At 39.3% G+C, this 20572-nt stretch overlaps 1 protein-coding gene across 2 annotated transcripts in view; it reads left to right on the forward strand.

Moving 5' to 3' along the window:
* The window catches only part of LOC127440399 (voltage-dependent L-type calcium channel subunit beta-3-like), a 46038-nt gene extending 30102 nt beyond the window's left edge, over window positions 1-15936 (forward strand). For both annotated transcript variants that reach the window (XM_051696936.1, XM_051696938.1), the window contains exons 2-13: window positions 77-154; window positions 3861-3983; window positions 4104-4243; window positions 4391-4452; window positions 5236-5258; window positions 5408-5488; window positions 5840-5898; window positions 6047-6156; window positions 7907-8058; window positions 8549-8644; window positions 9438-9611; window positions 11025-15936. In XM_051696936.1, coding sequence (XP_051552896.1) covers window positions 77-154; window positions 3861-3983; window positions 4104-4243; window positions 4391-4452; window positions 5236-5258; window positions 5408-5488; window positions 5840-5898; window positions 6047-6156; window positions 7907-8058; window positions 8549-8644; window positions 9438-9611; window positions 11025-11720 — 1794 coding nt within the window. In that variant the 3' untranslated portion in view covers window positions 11721-15936. The remainder of the gene's footprint in view (window positions 1-76; window positions 155-3860; window positions 3984-4103; window positions 4244-4390; window positions 4453-5235; window positions 5259-5407; window positions 5489-5839; window positions 5899-6046; window positions 6157-7906; window positions 8059-8548; window positions 8645-9437; window positions 9612-11024) is intronic.
* The last annotated feature ends 4636 nt before the right edge of the window (window positions 15937-20572 follow it).

Raw genomic sequence — 20572 nt, forward strand, 5'->3', positions numbered from 1 at the left:
GAGTGGAGAGACATGTGAAAGAGAGTGAGTCTGAGTGTTGTAATAATGCTGGTTCTCTTGTGTTGGACTGCTGCAGGGTTCGGCGGACCGTCAGGACTCAGGGGTCACTGAGGAGAAGGAGAAGAATGCCCAAGTCCAGCTGGAGAAGGCCAAGGTAGAGTGCAACTCCATAATTCTCTCTGCTGCCCATTTCCAGCTACCTAATGTATGACATGGCCACATCGACTGAAATATTTTATCGCCTTAGATGTGGCCATACATTTTGAATGACTGGTTTTTCCTCTGTCAAAGTAACAAAGTAGCTAATTACTATATGCTCTGACTGAAAAGACCACATCAGTGTTAAATCATGAACCTTACAAAAGCATTGGCCTACATTTAACTGAGAGGCAGTAGATGTTTACATTTTGCTGAAGAAAATGTGAGATGTGCGTGTCAGTGCTATTCGTCTCTGCAATTATAGGGTTATTGTAGATAGTTGCCTGGTTGTGTTTTGGGTGGTTGCTAAGGCATTGCAAGGTGCTCTGTGGTTGCTTACTGGCCTAAGACAAAAGAGCCCTCTTCCAAGTTTGTTGTATTACAATACAGGTAGAAAATGTAACTAGACTCACATTGAAGCAGGGATCCAAGCCAAATTTAGAGACAAGAGTCCACCACGAAAAATCATAAGGCTGATCCCTTTGAAAAGTAATGGCACACCTCTCCCCAGTTATCCACATGATTTGAAGTATCATTCATGTCCGTATTCACAAACAGTTCAGTACAAGTTTGTAACGGGTAAGTATGGGCAAGGGGGAGTCAGGAACCGGCTGATCAATCAACGTAAACTTTAATGACAGAACTGAATTTAAACAAACATAAACAAAACAAAGACACACAACATGTGTGCCTCTCTCTCTCTCTCGAACTGGCATCCCCGGGTCCTCTTTATCCCTCTCTGATTGGGCTGATTCAGCGCCGGGCATCCATCGTCACACTCCTCTGCCACCTGATTCAGGTTTGGGAAACCTCCAGCATGACGTACTCCCCTTCGTGATGCCCTTCCGGCCGTCCTTCTGCTGGCAGGTCTTCCCCACCTCTCTGGAGCCCTGGGAGAGACGAGGGGAGAGAGAGGGAAAGAGTGAGGGGGAGAGACAGAAAGAGAGAGAAAAACTAGCTCGCCAGTCACTGGACATGTCGTTGCCTGGTTCTCAGCCACTTATCCACCCTCTGGCGGATGATGGCCTCTCCTCCCCTGGCGGACGGCAGTGGTTCCTCCGACTCTCAGTGGCCGGCAGCAACTCCTCCGTCCCCTGGTGGACAGCAGCGGCGAGAACTCCATGACAGCACATCCCTCCTCCTTGCTGGGTTTCGGCACCAAGGTAACAAGTAAGGATGGGCAAGGAGGAGGTGGGAACCGGCTGAACAATCAACGTAAACTTTAATGAAAGAACTGAATTTAAACGAACATAAACAAAACAAAGGCGCGCATACACACAACACGTGCGTCTCTTTCTCTCTCAAACTGGTTTCCCTGCCTCCTCTTTATCCCTCTCCCGCTGATTGGCGTCCATCATTACGGCCGGCCGCACCCTCCTCCTCATCACAAAGTTACATGCCAAAATTCAATACTCAAGGGTTCAAATCCCTAACCATTGGTATGAGCAATAATGAAAGTAAAACTTGCCTTAGCTAGATGCTTTTTGTTCTATTTGTTAAGAAATCCAAAAACTTACAACAACTACCTGTAACATAGCAAGCTGTGAATGATTAACAAATGCTCGGTGTTGTATCATTAGCTCTTTACAGAGTCTAATTTAGCTAGATTTACTTAAAAAAAGGAATTAAATTCCCTGCCCATGTCAATGAGCCCCCTATGGTCTTTTTAATTAAGGAGCAGAAAGCATGACATCCTGCCAACTCCCTCGGGCCAAGCTATAAACAGCTAGACTGCCATTGTTTTGTCATTTGACTTTGCTTTAAATTAAATACCAAATGATGACATAATAATTGCATGCAATTATAATAAAATTATTATTTATTATTGTTTGTACTGTGACTGAGACAGGATTTTTAAATATGGAGACAATCTTTATGTTTTTGTTATACAAAAAGGCCCAAAAAATATAAAAAAAAATGTATTGCTAATATATATATATTGATGTATTTCGAATATGTTTTTAGTCATTTATTTTCCCCAAAATATTTGGCCATTTTAAAATCTAAATATAAAAAATTTAAAAACATATATTTAAAAAATAGAAAGTTATAGCCACTTAATTGTGTCTACATTTCACATTACATTTATTAATTTGTCAGACATATATTTTGGCCAGATTTCTTTTCTTCTCTATTTCTTTTCTGTTCTTTTCTTTTCATCGTATGGGGTGGATAATATATTTAAAAAAAAGATAGGTATACATTATGATCCAAGAAAATTGAGATGTTTATCATAAAATCCCATTTGTCAACACTGAATTCCACACCAGTCATTTTGTCATGTTACTGTACAGTATGTTACAAGGATAAATAAATATGGAAGAAGCAAATATGATCACATGGTAGCACGTTGTAGACCTTATTTAAGGGCACCATACTGCACTCCATATTAACCATTTTTGCACATTTTACAGAACTTTAAGGACAACTTACGTTATTTGGCTAGCAGGTGCAAAGATTTCACAGTGCACACTGAATTACAATGATATCACTCGATCTCATCATAAGTATCCAAACCTGCACTCTCCTCAAGCCTCATATAGTTGCCATTTGATGGTACCCTATCACTGGGCAGATATGGAGTTCTTCGAGAATGAAGTCATGCATTCTAATTGGTTTGAAGGTAAATGAATGAAAGCTATTATTAGTAACTTGCCTGGGGCAATGCAGCACATGTGCTATTGCTCACATGCTGAACTCAACAGTGTTTCTGTATCAGCATCCCTGCTATAATATAGCCATAATATTCTGAACTGAAACACACTGTTAGTAATGTAGCGGTATCTGCTCACAAAGGATCACATTATTCACCTTCTGTATGTATCCTTTTATCGGATCGTAGAGTTGTGATTCATTCTCTCAAGAAAGCTTGGGATCATTTGTGACATTTGTGACTGCCATTATATAGTAATGTGATCTACTGAAAATAACACAGCAGAGCATATACCTGATTTAATGAGTTAATGATAACACATAGAAAGACACACAGACTGCTCTCTTTTCCTGGTTAATGAATGAATTAATGAATGAATGTTACATTCATATAGCGCTTTTCTGATACTCAAAGCACTTTACATAGTGAACAGGGGACAGTCCTCAACCACCTGCAATGGCAGCCATAGTGCACCAGTTCGCTCACCACACACCAGCTATTGGTGGAGAGGAGAGATTAGAGTGAATGATACAGCCAGTTAGTGTATGGGGATTATTAGGAGGCCATAACTGATAAGGGCCAATGAGGGGGATTTTAACAGGACACCAGGTTACACCCCTACTCTTTATGAGAAGTGCCCTGGATCAATTTTTTTATATATTTTTTTACAAATTTTACAATACAATTATTATTTTTCTTTTTTTGTTAAAAAAAATAAACAGTTCTATAAACATTTATGTTGCATATATAACACTGAAATATTAAAATTGTCCTTTACTGTACAATAGGTTAACCAAAGACGTAGTAGATATCCATATATTGCATACACAAGTGAATATTTATATATTGTACTGTATGTCGGTGATGTAAATTGATCAACATATTTCTCTGAGCTACTAAAAATAAATGTATGAAAAAAGTAGAATTAACCAGGTTGTGTGAAAATAAAGGCAGAAATTTCAATTGATTCAAACTCTTTACCGCCCCCCCCCCCAACCCCATTATGCAGTGTAAACCTGTTGCTTTTGCTGTTCGAACAAACTTCACTTACACTCCTGCAGATGACGACAATGTCCCTATACCAGGGCAAGGAGTTTCCTTTGAGGCTAAAGACTTCCTACATATAAAAGAGGTGAGAGAGGAATAGGTTGTCCAACAATGTAGTTGCCCAGCTAATCATCTGTGCAATCATTACACTTAGTTGTTTTTAAGCTACCACATATTGTATTTTTGTTTTGTTTTATTTGTGCAGAAATTTAATAATGACTGGTGGATTGGGCGGCCTGTAAAGGAAGGAGGAGAGGTTGGTTTTATCCCCAGCCCAGTGAACCTGGAGACCATTCTGATCAGGAGAGAGGTGCAGGCCAGGAAGGCCGCCAAAGCGCTAGCCAAGTAAAGAACTTATTTATTTTACAGTGTGTTGTTTTTTTGTATATTGTATGTTTTGGTTCTTTTAGGGAGAATAATTCAGAAATTATAATGTAAGTAAATTGCTGCAACATTCATGATGTTCAAAATTATTTGTTTTTCTTGTTCCAGTAAAGCGGCAAGTTCTGCCAAAGATGATATGAACGCAAAGAAAGTAGCTCCACCACAAACAGGTGTGCTGACATTACATGACTTATTATATTTATTATGTAAATTCAGAGAAATTACTTATGTAAGAGAGCTGTTCATTACTACATTTGCATGTAAATGAGTTTCTCATCAAATGATTCAGAATTGTTATCATGCATTAACCTGGACAAGACAGATTTGCATCAGTGCTTTTAATTGGAATAAAGGTAGAAAATACAATCATGTATTAAGAACACTATGGTCCTAATAAAGTGCCCGACTTGGTCTTCTGCTGTTTTAGCCCAACCACCTCAAGGTTCGATGTGCTGTGCATTCTGAGATGCTATTCTGCTCACTACAATTGTACATTGGGGTTATCTGAATTACCTTAGCCTTTCTGTCAGCTTGAACCAGTCTGGCCATTCTCCGATGACCTCTCTCATCAACAAGGCATTTCTGTCCGCAGAACTGCTGCTCACTGGATGTTTTTTGTTTTAGGCACCATTCTAGTAATTCCAGTAAACTCTAGAGACTGTTGTGCGTGTAAATCCCAGAAGATCTGCAATCACAGAAATAATCAAACCAGCCCGTCTGGCACATTGTTTCCCTATTTTGATGGTTGATGTGAACATTAACAGAAGCTCCTGACCCGTATCTGCATGATTTTATGCAATGCACTGCTGCCACACGACTGGCTGATTAGATAATCGCATGAATAAGTAGGTGTACAGGTGTTCCTAATAAAGTGCTCAGTGAGTGTATACAGTGTTATCCTTTTACTTGCCTGAATGCAGTAACATTTTTATATTTTGTATCTTAACTTCCAGTTCAGCAAGTAAAGAAAAAATCGGTAAGCACCCCCCTATATAGTACACACACATAATATATTATATTATATTATATTATAAATACACATGCATGTATACTCATATTTATACAAACCATTTACACATGTTTATGATTAAGAACATTTGCACCAAATTTGTTTGAATATTACAGGGAGAACAACTGGCTGCATATGATGTTGTGCCTTCCATGCGTCCTGTGGTGCTCATGGGGCCTTCACTCAAGGGCTATGAGGTGATGGGCCTTTTACCAGTGTCTCAATGTGTGCTGGATTCAGTCATTTGCAGACAGTCCAAAGTCTCTGCTTTTTTCCAACATTAATGCTTTGAAGAATCCAGTAGCTCATCAGATAAATATGAAGATTTTACTCTTAAAACAAAACAGAAATTAATTATTTTATACCGTGATTCATGTTTATATAAAGTATCTTAGAACCTGTAGATTATGTCCATTAAAGCCACACAAATGCAGTACAAATATTTACTGCCCCCTACTGTACATTACTAAATGGCACTTTAGTTTGGGAAGTCTTTATAATTGACAGCTTAATTGTATATGGGTTTTCCCTCTTTTTTCATTTTACAGGTTACAGATATGATGCAAAAAGCTCTCTTTGATTTTCTAAAACACAGATTTGAAGGAAGGTATGGTGTCCATATGAATACAGAATTAATGGACCATTGAGCAATGACATATTTATGTCCACAAATGTTTATATCTGCCATAATTTAATCATTTTGTGTAGTCATATAGAGTAATGTGATGTTTATGATATATCAAATTCATGATTAGAATAACTATCACACGGGTGACGGCGGATATTGCACTTGCCAAACGGTCGATCCTAAACAACCCCAGCAAGCACGCCATTATGGATCGCTCCAACACCCGCTCCAATTTAGGTAATCACTACTTGCTCTTTTCTTTTTTTTCTATCTTTATCTTTCATTATAAACTAATTACATGATATATTCTAAATGCATTGGTTTGAGATATTAAAGCTAAAGTGTGTCATTTCTGCACCTAAAATAAATGGCCAACCCGATCTCATGAAAATTTGTACATATTTTACGAGTTGGTTATTTTGTATGATGTTGTATGATTTAATTCGAATGAATTCGTATGATTTCATCATGTGCAAATGTCCGAATGTGTAATGCGGAAGTAAGCGTGAGATCTGCGCTGGAGGTGTGAAGGACATGCTTATTAATATTATGCCCTTACCCAAACCCCTTATCTAAACCTAACCGATCAGTAGAGTGTGTAAACATGATAGGAAGTTGTTGTGTGTGACAGAAGCAAGTAATTGTCACGTATTCGATGGAAACGATGTCCAGCAACATCATTGGCTGTAGTGAAAGTCATATAAATTCATACAGTGCAGTTGTACGATATCATACGAATTAGCCAAATTTAGAAAAGTTGGACGAATCCTTACGATTTCGCTGTGAGAGTGTGTTGAAATGGCTTACTTTTGTCTGGATATTAAGCTGGGATAGGAGAAAGTATTTTAACCTCAAAAAAATTACACACTTCAGCTTTAAATAATTAAAATGCAATTTAATGCTGAATCAGTGACAGAATCAGAGAGAGTATTGAAAACATTTGATTGGTCATTTAACCCAGAGCTTTACTTATAGCCTAGCTCATGTACTGTAAAAGCAATCATTTATTAGCAAATTATCACTGCAAATAAAAAAACTAAAAAAAGCCAAGAAAATCTGAGGCTGTTCGAAAGAAATGATCCCACTTACAAAGAAACTGTTTTTAAATTACTTACAGTTGTCACATCACACAAAAAAGTGGAATTCATTTTAATTAAGTAGTTGTTCAACATTAGTGGTTGTGTTTTCTCACCAAGTGTGGATCTGAGGTGTGTAGCTTTGTTAAGGGGATCTGATTGGTTCTCTCCACTCTGTCCCTCATACTGCTTTCTAACCTCAGATGCCGCGGGTATGTATTACTCAGCAGTAGCCTGTCGTTGTCATCAGAGCTGCTTCACCTAATAGAGAACTCTATACCTGTCAAAAAACCCTGATACTTTTAGTGAAGTTTACTACTAGACACCATAACCTCTAAATCCTCTGTAATTCATGTATAATTCTTTTGGTGAAACAAATACAAGCCAAAGTATTTAATGTTTGTGTACAAGTTAGTTGTGAAAGACCAGTTTGATGCAATACAGCGTACGTTGATTTTTTAACTCAGTTCTCCTGTTTTTTTATCATTAAAGTTCGCTCACTTCAGAGAAAAGAGCAAGCTTTAAACTGTCATTGTTCTTTTATTTCCTGTGGATGAGCAACTGTGCCATCAGCATTTTTTCCCATCTCTATTTTCAATGACATAATGCATGTCCTTTGAATGGAATTTTTTGAATGGAACGGAATGTGTTTCGTTTTGAATTTGGGGCATTTGCTGAAGTTTAGCTTCACTTCTGAAGCTAAATTAAATTAAGGAGAATCTTTTCTGTTCTTTTAATCGTTTTTTGACATTCTTCTTACTTTTGGTATGAGCAAAATTGGACATTAAAAGCTTCACATTACATTTATGTACTTTGAGCTGCATTTCAGTAGATTTGATAGAATAATATTTGGAAGATGTCATATGAAAGAATTTTAGTGTTTGTCTCATGTACTCTCTCTGTCCCTACAGCCCAAATCCAAGGAGAAGTAGAGAGGATTTTTGAGTTAGCTCGCAGTCTACAGCTTGTGGTTCTGGATGCAGACACCATTAACCACCCTCTCCAGCTTAGCAAGACCTCATTGGCCCCAATCCTGGTCTATGTCAAGATTTCATCACCTAAGGTTGGAATCCCTTTTCACAGAGCTTGGAAAGTTGCTCAAGTATTCTATCAAAGAGTTTTTCAGTACAAAAAAAATTCATAAAATAAGGTCATGAATAGGAATAACAGAGTTATCACTAGGAAGGTACCATATCAGCTTGTTTGATAAACTTGTCTCTTTTCTGAAAATATACAGTATGTTTATTCAATTCCTTTTAAAGTCTGCATGCTCTCAGTTGTGTTCTCATTCAAAATTATAAATATCTGTCAGTGCTAGATTGCATGAAAAACGGTTTAATTCATTGCCCAAAACAATTTAATGCACAGCCATTGCATTCAAATGAAAATTTTTTTTTAAAAATGCTTATTTCACAGAGAAAGTTGGTTGCGCAAAAAACATGAACCTTTATCTAGTGACCCAACATGACCTAAAGCCCAGTGTTCTTTCACTCCCTATTCCTCCCACTCATCTTCCCTGTCCATTTGCCTTGCTCTTTTCATCTGCTGTTCAGGTCCTCACAAGATTGATTAAGACCAGAGGAAAGTCTCAGACTAAACACCTGAATGTTCAGATGGTGGCTGCAGACAAATTGGCCCAGTGTCCTAATGTAAGTGTGTCTTCCATTGAAACATGCTTAAAAAGAAAATTAATATTTTGTCATCATGTACTCTTCCTCATGATGATACAGGCCCATATTGTTTTCTTTCTGACATGAAACACAAAGGAGATCATGAAAAGTAGAATATCCAAGTACAAGTACAGTATACTGCCAAGCTCAAAAAAGGACAAAAAAGCAACAGAAAAGTATCACAAAAGTCATCCACATAAGTCTTTTGCACTATATTCCTTGCCAGCTGAAGCCATACAATAGCTTTGTGAGGAACAGACTGAAATCTAAAATCTCCTTTTAAGTTTCACATTACAAAGAAAATAATACATAGTTGGGTGATTAAATGATGACACAATTTTCATTTTTTGGTGAACTATTTATTTTAAATTAGTCAGTTAGTCTGGATTTTTGACACAAACTTTAACCATGTTACTGTTTGTCTTCGGTACATAACCTCTCATAATCTTTACTTAACAGTCTGTATATTTACTAGAAAACCAATATGATCACCCACGTTTTCATGCTGATATACTGTATCTCTTTGAAGTCCTCCTTTTTAAACTGCCCATATTTCTAATCCAAATTTAACTGTAGGGCCTAATCAGAAACATTCTTGATCTGATTATCAAAAAAGACTGTTATTTTTAAACTGCACCATGTTGCAAGGCACCTAAGGGACACCCCGTGCAGTCATTTACATAAATTTGCCTCCCAGCATTACTCTGTGGCTTTGTTTCACAGTCACTTATTCTTACCCTTGTTATGACATCATCATCTCTCTGTCTCACAGGAGCTTTTTGATGTCATCTTGGATGAGAACCAGCTCACAGATGCCTGTGAGCACATCGCTGATTACCTGGAGGCCTATTGGAGAGCCACCCACCCTCCTGAAATGGAGCCTCCCAATCCCATGCTGGAGAAACTGGCAGAAAACACACTTCCCACCAGCCCCACACCTGCTAAGGTACACACACTGACAGAAGCAAATGTATTTTAGCTGGAGCAAAAGTACTGCGAGAAAGCTATTAAAAAGCTATCCAAAACGACTTCATAAATTCACAGTATCCCACAAAGCCCACCTCTTCAGACACTACTACACCGCTGGTAACAACTTAATGCAAGATATAGCCTATTGTCTGAAAACAAGTCTTAAAAAAAGAAATCCATCATATTGAATTGAGTAATCGTTAACAAAATATCTAATATATATATATATATATATATATATATATATATATATATATATATATATACTGTATATATTTTAAGGTATATTATTTTTGTTAAAAATTATACAATTCAATTTGATGGAATTTTGTTATGAAATTGAAATGTGTAACTCTTAAAAATAGGCTAATATATATATATATATATATATATATATATATATATATATATATATATATATATATATATATATATATATATATATTTTGTGTTTCTTACACTAAGTATTTTACTGGAAAATATAACACAATTTACAAAAATATTGATTAAGAAAATGTAATTATTTTTTATTTATTTATTTTTTGCAGTGTGATTATCATACACAGGTTTAACATGATCATTCTTTAAAATGCAACCGTCAACCTGAGCTCATATATTTTAAAAATCTACTGCCTTTAAGTTTGGAACATCTGCAAGCTCAAAAATGCTCCAAAAACTTACTTTTGTGGTGTGTCATTCTGTAACATTTTTAATTTCCTCCCCACCTCTTACTAAACTCTCTTGGATGTTTAAAGAAGACTTGAGGTAAAACTTTTGGTGAGTGAGATGGTAGGATGGACTCTAAGGGTACAATGCCTGTAGTGTTAGTAGACACTAGTGCTTTGTAATCCATAGTTTTATGAATATTAGGTGTTGCAAGTAAACATTATAATAGGGTGGTAGTGCTACTTTTGTAGTTCAGTGTATTTTCTTAACACTTTTTTTTAAGCAACTACTTTTTTCACTGCAGCTATTTAGAGAAGCAACTCTAAATAATAAAAAAAGAGTGTTGGAGCCATTTCAAGTATAAGCTTTTTTTTTTGGTTTATTGATTATGAATTATGTCACCTGTATATGAGAATGAGGTTAGGAGGCGAATGGCAGGTGTGTAGGCTAAGAGCAAATAGCTTTTTTAAACTATTTTGCACACATGAAAATGTGTGAACTGTTTTTTTTTTCTTTCTTTTTTAAATAAATAAATAATAATCAACAGCTTCCTTTATTTGTGCATTATTTCAGATAACCTTCTCACTGTACGGGTATTTTTTTTTTTTTTTTTTTAAGGAAAGTCCATAGAGGGAGACAGCATAAGCTAAACAAAGAAAAAATGGGAAAAAACATGAACATTCCAGAGTGTTTAATCTCAAAACATTATTCTTCCTCTATACAGGATGAGGAGAAAAGCAAGAAGATGGCTGCCACTAAGAGGAAAGGATCTCAGGAGTACCAGCAGGAGCATCTGCCCCAGGCCCAGGAGACGAGAGAGGAGGAGGAAGAGGAAGAGGAGGAAGTGCAGGAGGAGGCAGAGGAGGAGGAGAGACTCCTTCGTAGTGAGCCAAAGAGACAGACCCATCACCATCATCACCATCATCACCATCGCTCCAGCACCAACCGAACTGAGCACCAAAACAAACACCAGCACCACCAAGTGCGCCACCAGCAGCCCACTGACACGGAGCTGCTGCCCACTAAAGACTCTTTGTATACGGAGCCCCGGAGCAGGCGTGTGCTCCTGGACAAGGATGATCTGGACCAAACCGAGGTCTACCAAAACAGGACTACAATTCACAGGGACCATAACCACCACCATCACAACCATCACCATCATCATCATCACCGCCGTGGGACCACAGATGTTCCGGCGGATTATTCCCACCACGGCCAGCAGGATTACGAGCTAGACCACAATAAGAGTAAAAGGCAACAGAGACACCAGAGCCAGCTGTGCTCGCACCAAGAACATCACTACAATTACCCACATCACAATCACTACCACTATCAGGGACGGGAGCGGGACAGAGACAGAGAGAGGGACAGGTGTGTGGAGACAGAGGAATGGACTGAAGATATGTACATTCATCGCTGAGATGGTCTGGATTTGCATTGTTTTGAATGCTGCTATATGAAATGCTGTCTACTGTGTACTCAGGGCAACACGGTTTCTCTTTCTTGATCTGTTGTGCCCTGTCTGTTGATCATACTGCTGCATGATTGCCTCCTCTGGTCGACGTCTAACTTTCCTTTATCTCTCTCTTGATGCTTTTCATTCATATAAATTTGTGTTCCTTATGCTTTTTACCTTACTTGCTATTACCATTGTTGTTAAAAGAATTGTTCACCCAAAAATGAAAATTTACTCACCCTATGTCATTCCAGTCCAGCATTCTTTTCTTTATTTTCTCTTTTCCGTTCTTTTTCTTTTCTTTTGAATGTGAAACACAACAAGATATCTTAAGCTGTATATCTGAGCAGGTCTTTTCCATGTTATGAAAGTGGATAGCAACTGTAAATGTCCAAAAAAGCATAAAAAATATAATACATGTGATTGGTACACTATAGTCTTCTGAAGCCAAGTTGTTATTCACTGATAATATTCTTCTGTTGTTTAGCTAACTAACACTGATAATCTTTTTAAAAGCAGCGGCAGAGTGAAGGATGATCAGTGAATAACAACTGAATAAGTGCCTCATTCATGAAACACAAGCAGAACAAATGTTTTTGTAAATCGTTCGTAAAGTCAGTCTGACATACATTTTCGGATTCATAAAAGTTTTCGTATTTTCAGAACGTTAGTCGGTACAAACAAAATTTACACCTGCTCCCGACCATGTGTAAATCATGCGTAAGACATCTGAACATTTTATTATGACACACTGCCATGACTACATTTTGATAGAAGTAAAATTCAATAAGTGAAATGAACCTTAAGAAAATAACAAATAATAATAATTAAAAAAGCTTTTATTTAGAAACGTTTCTCTGCTGCTTGCATTTGGATTTGCATTTGATTTTCTCAACAAAAAAAAAAATATATAATAATAATGCCCTCTAAAGTGACTGGCTGGAAAAAGAAATATTTGAAATAAGCTCTATTATTTAGATTTCATAGGCATCGGTAAATCGCGTTCAGTTGACGTATTGTCAGTGGTAAAACCTTAAATTAACACATTAACACAGTATCGTTCAAAGACCTTCTTCAGGAATTCTATCAATTTCTTTGAAGATTGTTCCTGTTGCAAGGGAAGTATATCACTTTACAGCTGGATTTACTTGAGAAGTTTCTCTTATGATGCTGGCGATGGGCTCAACCGAACCAGAGAAGGTGAGGGACATCCTCCTTTTGGCATGAACTTAAAATGTTTTTCTCTAAAAAGCTTCATGTCAAATTTTTTATTGACCTCTTGGACTGTTTAATTAAAAAAAAGAACCTCTGATGACAGCAAAGATTACTGTAAGTTCCTCACTTTCTTTTTAGATGCGTGTGTTTGCCAAATCAATATATTACTATGTGAACGGCATAAAAAAACAACCTTTTATTACTGTTCGCATATATGTTAAAAGCTCCCTATTCTCATTTACTAGCGAGTTTGAGCTTTCCTTATATGGCGTTTTCATGGGCGTGGATTATGATAATTGTGAATGAACCTGCTCACGCACTCTATTTATGAACGTTTGGAATTCAGTAACATACACAAATTGTTCTAACAAATCTGGGGAATACGAAGCATTGGTGAATCCAGCGGAAATTACTCCCAGTTCTTTCATATATTTACGAAATTTTCATGAATGGGGCCCATAGGCAGCCTGGTTTAATTTCTTAAAATTGTATTTAGTTATTACAGTTTGAAGAGCATTAAAAAGACACACTGTTTAGTGTTTAGTGTGACCTGACCTGAAACCAATAGATTTTAATAAATACATTCTATACATTTTAAAGGATTGTTTGTTCCAAAGACATCTTTTGATAAGCTCAGAGATAGATAGTTATGCACGTACATAACATACAACTTAGCCAAATACATTTAAACTCAGTTTTTCCACAATTCCTGACATTTAATCATAGAAAACATTCCCTGTTTTAGGTCAGTTAGGATCACCACTTTATTTTAAGAATGTGAAATGTCAGAATAATAGTATAGAGAGAATTATTTATTTCAGCTTTTATTTCTTTCATCACATTCTCAGTGGATCAGAAGTTTACATACAATTTGTTAGCATTTGGTAGCATTGCCTTTAAATTGTTTAACTTGGGTCAAACTTTTTGGGTAGCCTTCCACAAGCTTCTCACAATAAGTTGCTGGAATTTTGGGTCATGAGTCAGGTTTGTAGGCCTCCTTGCTCGCACATGCTTTTTCAGTTCTGCCCTTAAATTTTCTATCAGATTGAGGTCAGTGCTTTGTGATGGCCACTCCAATACCTTGAATTTGTTGTCCTCGAGCCATTTTGGCACAGCTTTGGAGGTATGCTTGGGGTCATTGTCCATTTGGAAGACTTATTTGTGACCGAGCTTTAACTTCATGGCTGATGTCTTGAGAAGCTGCTTCAATATATCCACATAATTTTCCTTCCTCATGATGTCATCTATTTTGTGAAGTGCACCAGTCCTTCCTGCAGCAAAGCACCCCCCACAACATGATGCTACCCCCCCCAATTGCTTCACGGTTGCGATGGTGTTCTTCGGCTTGCAAGCCTCACCCTTTTTCCTCCAAACATAACAATTGTCATTATGGCCAAAAAGTTCTATTTTTGTTTCATCAGACCAGAGGAAATTTCTCCAAAATGTAAGATCTTTGTCCCCATGCGCACTTGCAAACTGTAGTCTGGCATTTTTATGGTGGTTTTGGAGCATTGGTTTCTTCCTTGCTGAGCAGCCTTTCAGGTTATGTCGACATAGGACTCGTTTTACTGTGGATATAGATACTTGTCTACCTGTTCCTCCAGCATCTTCACAAGGTCCTTTGCTGTTGTTCTGATTTGTGGGATTGATTTGCACTTTTCGCACCAAACTACGTTCATCTCTAAGTGACAGAATGCGTCTCCTTCCTGAGCGATATGATGGCTGTGTGGTCCCATGGTGTTTATACTTGTGTACTATTGTTTGTACAGATGAACGTAGTACCTTCAGGCATTTGGAAATTGCACCCAAGGATGAACCTGACTTGTGGAGGTCCACAATTTTTTTTCTGAGGTCTTGGCAAATATCTTTTGATTTTCCCATGATGTCAAGCAAAGAGGCACGGAGTTTGAAGGTAGGCCTTAAAATACATCCACAGGTATGCCTCCAATTCAGTACATCTTCTATCAGAAGCTAATTGGCTAATTGTTTAAAGGCTTGACATCATTTTCTGGAATTTTCTAAGCTGTTTAAAGGCACAGTTAACTTAGTGTTTGTAAACTTCTGACCCACTGGAATTGTGATATAGTCAATTAAAAGTGCAACAATCTGTCTGTAAACAATTGTTGGAAAAATTACTTGTGTCATGCACAAAGTAGATGTCCTAAACGACTTGCCAAAACTATAGTTTGCTAATATTAAATCTATGGAGTAGTTAAAAAATTAGTTTTAATGACTTCAACCTAAGTGTATGTAAACTTCTGACTTCAACTGTAGTTATGTGAAAATCAAATCCCAAGCCATACTAAAGTGGTGTCTGTTGCTCAAGAAGAATTAATGCAGATGAACACTGATTCGTTCTGTTCCAAATTTGATTTATAATATATAAAATGTAAATATTTTTAACCAACCAACTACATGTATTTCTGGTTTCTGCATGGAGCCCTACACATAACAATGCTTTCTGTGACCCTGGACCAACCTATTCAGATGTTCTTATTTTATTTTATTTTTTAAATACATACAGTATACATATGGAATGGATAAAGGCACACTCTAATGTCCTGAGAGAAATAGGTACAATTATTTAAAAAAGTAGCTATTTAATCAAAAGCATAGACAAAGTTTTGTTTCCAGTTTTGTTAAAAAAAAACAAAAAAAAAAAAACAAAACAAAACAACTGTTGATATTGTTGATACATCTGGTTCCATGAGTTTTATTTGAATTTCCTGTTACATAACCTGAGTACACTATGCATTAATGTTTAACACTATAGCTTGAAAATGATTTCTATGCATTTGTACATACCTCATAAATGCCTTTGTAAATATGTACTGATAAAACTGTGGATAGTTCCTGCTGCAATGTAATATAGATGTATTTCTATTTTTAATTGGTCTGACTGTAAATCATTTTTATGTCCTCCTCTACCAAATACCACACACTTCAAATTTATTATGTTTTCTCCTTTTTGTTGTGCATTGTTTTGTTTTTCCAAAAATAGCTCTCATTGTGTATTCACCTTGGATTAATTAGGGGAAAAAGGAACTATACTATGAAGCGTTAACAAAAAAGGTATTTTTCTTTACGAATGCACAAGCAGTACAAGTATAAAAGCAGTATAAATAGACAGTTTTGAAAAATGTATTTAATACAATTGTACTTTAATTGATGTTTTGGGCAAAATATTTATTTGCCTTATGGCTTGGATTGCCATTAAATTAAAAGTGGGCACAACAATAATGACTGACTGTATAGTACATTATCCCTTACATGTACACTGGTATTGGGGCACCATGAAACAAGTCTATTCAGATATATCAAGGTCAATCAATGTTTTGTTATCTTTACTTCCAGAATAAGTAGCCTCTGTATTACTATAAATTGGATTTTCAAATAGGCCAAGATAGTCTTTTTGAACATTTGAGGTAAATATAAGCAAGAACTCCCAATACGCTGAACACTGAAATGCCCAAGAACACAGCCAAACCAGTATTTGCTTAATAAGGTTCAGGACCTTTCATACATCAACCACACTATATTTTTAATATTAAAAATGGTCAAAATTATTATTTTATCTGCAAGTTTGAAAATAAGTCTGCATTATTTTCAGGTATAAAAGTTACTCTAAGCATTTTTAAAGCAATATTTCTTGAAAACTTCATGAGATTCGGAAAGGCATTAGGAATTAAGTCACATCACCTTTAGGTGGGGCCTGAATTGTATGATTTATTACTGCAGGGAAAACAGACAAATGTAAGGTCATACTTAAGTCTAAACAATGGAGAATCCCAATTGATAATGTCAGTTGTATCTCTGTCAGTGGTGGATTTAGGCATGGGCGACATCGGCAGTTGCATAGAACCTCTATTGATCTCTGTATTCCCTAAAGCAATTGTATTAAATATAGTTCCATTGTTCAAATGGTCCTTATCTTATGAACATCTTATATGACAAGATAGGGGGAGACCCCCCCATCTTGATGTAATCGAGCATGAAATCATGATCGCCAAGGAGACTGCTGTCAAGATTTATAATGAAAAAGGAGTTACATTTTTGCCTGTTCTCACCCAAAATGGACTGGATTGCTTTTTCTATGGACCTACAGAGCTGAAATATTCTTCTAAAAATCTCCATTTGTGTTCTGCAAATGAAAGAAAGTAATACACATCTGGCATGACATGAGGATGAGTAAATGATAAGGGAATTTAAATGTTTTGCGTGAACTAAACCTTCAAGAAAACCTTTAGATACAATCGTAAGCATATTGTCACTAAGGGTTTGCTTAACTTAAAGGGAAAGTTCTCCTAAAAATGTAAATTCTCTCAATATTTACCCTCAAAATATCCCAGGTGTGTATGACTTTCTTTCTTCAGCAGAATACATTTGAAGAAAAATAAAAAGATATCTCAGCTCAGTAGGTCCTTAAAATGCAAGTGGATGGTGATCAGACTTTTGAGGCTCCAAAAATCACAGTCTGCATAAACTTCATCCATACGACTCCAGCAGTTAAATTAATGTTGTGAAAAATAACAATATTTAAGTACTTTTTAACTCTAAACCATCGCTTTCGGTCAGCAGCCTTATACGCATTCACAAGAGCGCTGCGTACACCTCTTTCGTGTGACGAATTCGTGTTGGCATGTTACAGGCGTAATCTCACATTTTTCTCTCGGTAGAGACATCCAGGATAAACACACAAATGCACCATTGTGAGTAAACAAACCGTCATGGTTACTTGTGTAACCTCCGTTCCCTGATGGAGGGAATGAGATGTTATGTCAATGTAGTGACACTAGGGGTCACTCTTGGGAGCCCGAGACACCTCTGGTCTTTGATAAAAGGCCAATGAAAATTGACGAGTGGAATTTGCATGCCACTCCCCTGGACATACGGATATAAAAGGAGCTGGTATGCAACCACTCATTCAGGTTTTATGCTGAGGAGCCGATATAAGGTCCGGCCATTTCAGCGGGTAGTTCAGTGTTGTGGCAGGAGGGACACAACATCTCGTTCCCTCCATCAGGGAATGGAGGTTACACAAGTAACCATGACGTTCCCTATCTGTCACTCACTCAACGTTGTGTCGATGCAGTGACACTAGGGGTCCCTATACGAAACGCCACAATTGGCTGAACTGTGTTACGTGAACTGGCAGTGTGTGGCGGGCAAACTACTGTGTGCCTCATAGCCAGCACACCAGGTCGACACGTAACCTCCCCCAACATAGTTATGAGTGTCAAACGGCCCTTTGGGGACAAGTCGACTACTCAAAGAGATAGAGACAGGCTTAACCCAGTCATGGCCTCTTTTCTCCTTCTCTTTTTCCACTCCCTAAAAAATAAGGGGGATTATCTGACTGGGCCGCCAGATCTAGTCGGGGGGTGTCCCTCCCAAGGGGAAGACACCGCGGAGACCACACCTCGCCCAAAGAGAGGGGGGGATATTTTAGTGGAATAATACGTCACATGGTCTTTCCGACCATGTGGAGAGTCTTCAAGGTAGATCCTACCCAATGGGGGAGGAGTTACTATGAACATGGAGACTGGGGCAGAGGGCTCTGCCCAAGGAAGACGCAGTTTGCCAACAGGGAAATGCATTAGCGGAAGATATATATCGCATGGGGTTAGCCTTATAGGGAACCGCCACATGCGGAGCACCTACCCCAGAACAGGGCTCTTAGCACATGTACTGGGCCGGCAGCGAGTCTCTCCAAACACTCGACTACCACAGGGCTCGGGGGAAGTCAACCAAGGAACAAAACTTGTGAACACTTCTGGGAATTAATGGCGCACGTCTTCAGCTCAAAAGGAGGTGGAAGGCGCTATGTGCAAGCGATACACCTGGCTGGCTATCCCGGGCTTCTCCGCTTGTATTGCGAGCCACTACCTGGGACGAAACCGGTTCCATCCGGAGGTTGTAGAACCTTGCAAAGGTGTTGGGTGTTGCCCAGCCTGCTGCTCTGCAAATGTCTGTTAGAGAGGCACCCCTGGCCAGGGCCCAGGAGGCCGCTACACCACTGGTAGACTGGGCTCGTAGCCCTACCGGGGGCGGCATGTCCTGGGCGTGATATGCCATAGTTATGGTGTCAATGAGCCAGTGGGCGATCCTCTGCTTGGAGACAGTGCTTCCTTTCCGCTGTGCACCAAAGCAGACAAAGAGCAGCTCAGAGATCCTAAAGCTCTGCATGCGATCCAAATAGATGCGTAAAGCACACACCGGACACAGCAACAACAGGGCTGGGTCTGCCTCCTCCTGGGGCAGCACTTGCAGGTTCACCACCTGGTCCCTAAAAGGGGTTGTGGGAACCTTGGGCACATAGCCCGGTCGGGGTCTCAGGATCACGTGAGAGTAGCCCGGACCGAACTCCAGGCATGTTTTGCTGACAGAGAATGCTTGCAGGTCTCCTACCCTCTTGATGGAAGTGAGCGCATTCAGGAGGGCAGTCTTCAAGGAGAATGCCTTAAGCTCGGCTGACTGCAAAGGCTCAAAGGGGGCTCTCTGTAGACCCTGAAGAACTACAGAGAGGTCCGATGAGGGAACGAGGCACGGTCTGGGGGATTCAGCCTCCTGGTGCCTCTTAGGAACCTGATAATCAGGTCGTGCTTCCCTAAGGACTTACCGTCGACTGCATCGTGGTGTGCTGCTATGGCGGCAACGTACACCTTCAAGGTGGAAGGGGACAGCCGCCCTTCCAACCTCTCCTGCAGGAAGGAAAGCACTGATCCGACTGCATCTCTGGGGGTCTTCCTGTCAGGAAGAACACCACTTAGCGAACAGACGCCACTTAAAGGCATACAGGCACCTCATAGAGGGGGCCCTAGCCTGAGTGATCATGTCTACCACCACTTAGGTCTTCCGTGTCCCGTCCAGGGGCCAGACATGGAGATTCCAGAGGTCTGGTCGCGGGTGCCAGATGGTGCCCCGTCTCTGAGAAAGAAGGTCCTTCCTCAGGGGAATTCGTCAGGGGGGGCTGTCGCGAGGAGCGTGAGGTCTGAGAACCACATCTGGGTGGGCCAGTAGGGTGCTACCAGGATGACCTGCTCCTCGTCCTCCCTGACCTTGCACAGGGTCTGTGCAAGTAGGCTCACTAGGGGAAACGCATATTTGCGCATGCCAGGGGGCCAGAAGTGTGCCAGCGCGTTTATGCCGAGGGGGGCCTCGGTCAGGGCATACCAGAGCGGGCAGTGGGGAGGATTCTTGGGAGGCAAACAGGTGCACCTGTGCCTGTCCGAATCGACTCCAAATCAGCTGGACCACCTGAGGGTGGAGTCTCCACTCTCCCCTGAGTGTAACCTCTTGTGACAGCTCGTCTGCTGTAGTGTTGAGGTTGCCCGGGATGTGAGTGGCTCGCAGCGACTTGAAGTGCTGCTGACTCCAGAGGAGGAGATGGCAGGCGAGTTGTGACATACAACGAGAGCGCAGACCGCGTTGGCGGTTGACATATGCTACCGTTGCCGTGTTGTCTGTCTGAACTAACACGTGCTTGCCCTGGATCAATGGCCGAAACCTCCACAGGGCGAGCAGAATTGGCAACAACTCGAGGCAGTTGATGTGCCAATGCAGTCACGGGCCCGTCCACAAGCCGGCGGCTACGTGCCCGT

The sequence above is a fragment of the Myxocyprinus asiaticus genome, chromosome 5, assembly GCF_019703515.2.
Source record: "Myxocyprinus asiaticus isolate MX2 ecotype Aquarium Trade chromosome 5, UBuf_Myxa_2, whole genome shotgun sequence".
Classification (NCBI taxonomy): domain Eukaryota; kingdom Metazoa; phylum Chordata; class Actinopteri; order Cypriniformes; family Catostomidae; genus Myxocyprinus; species Myxocyprinus asiaticus.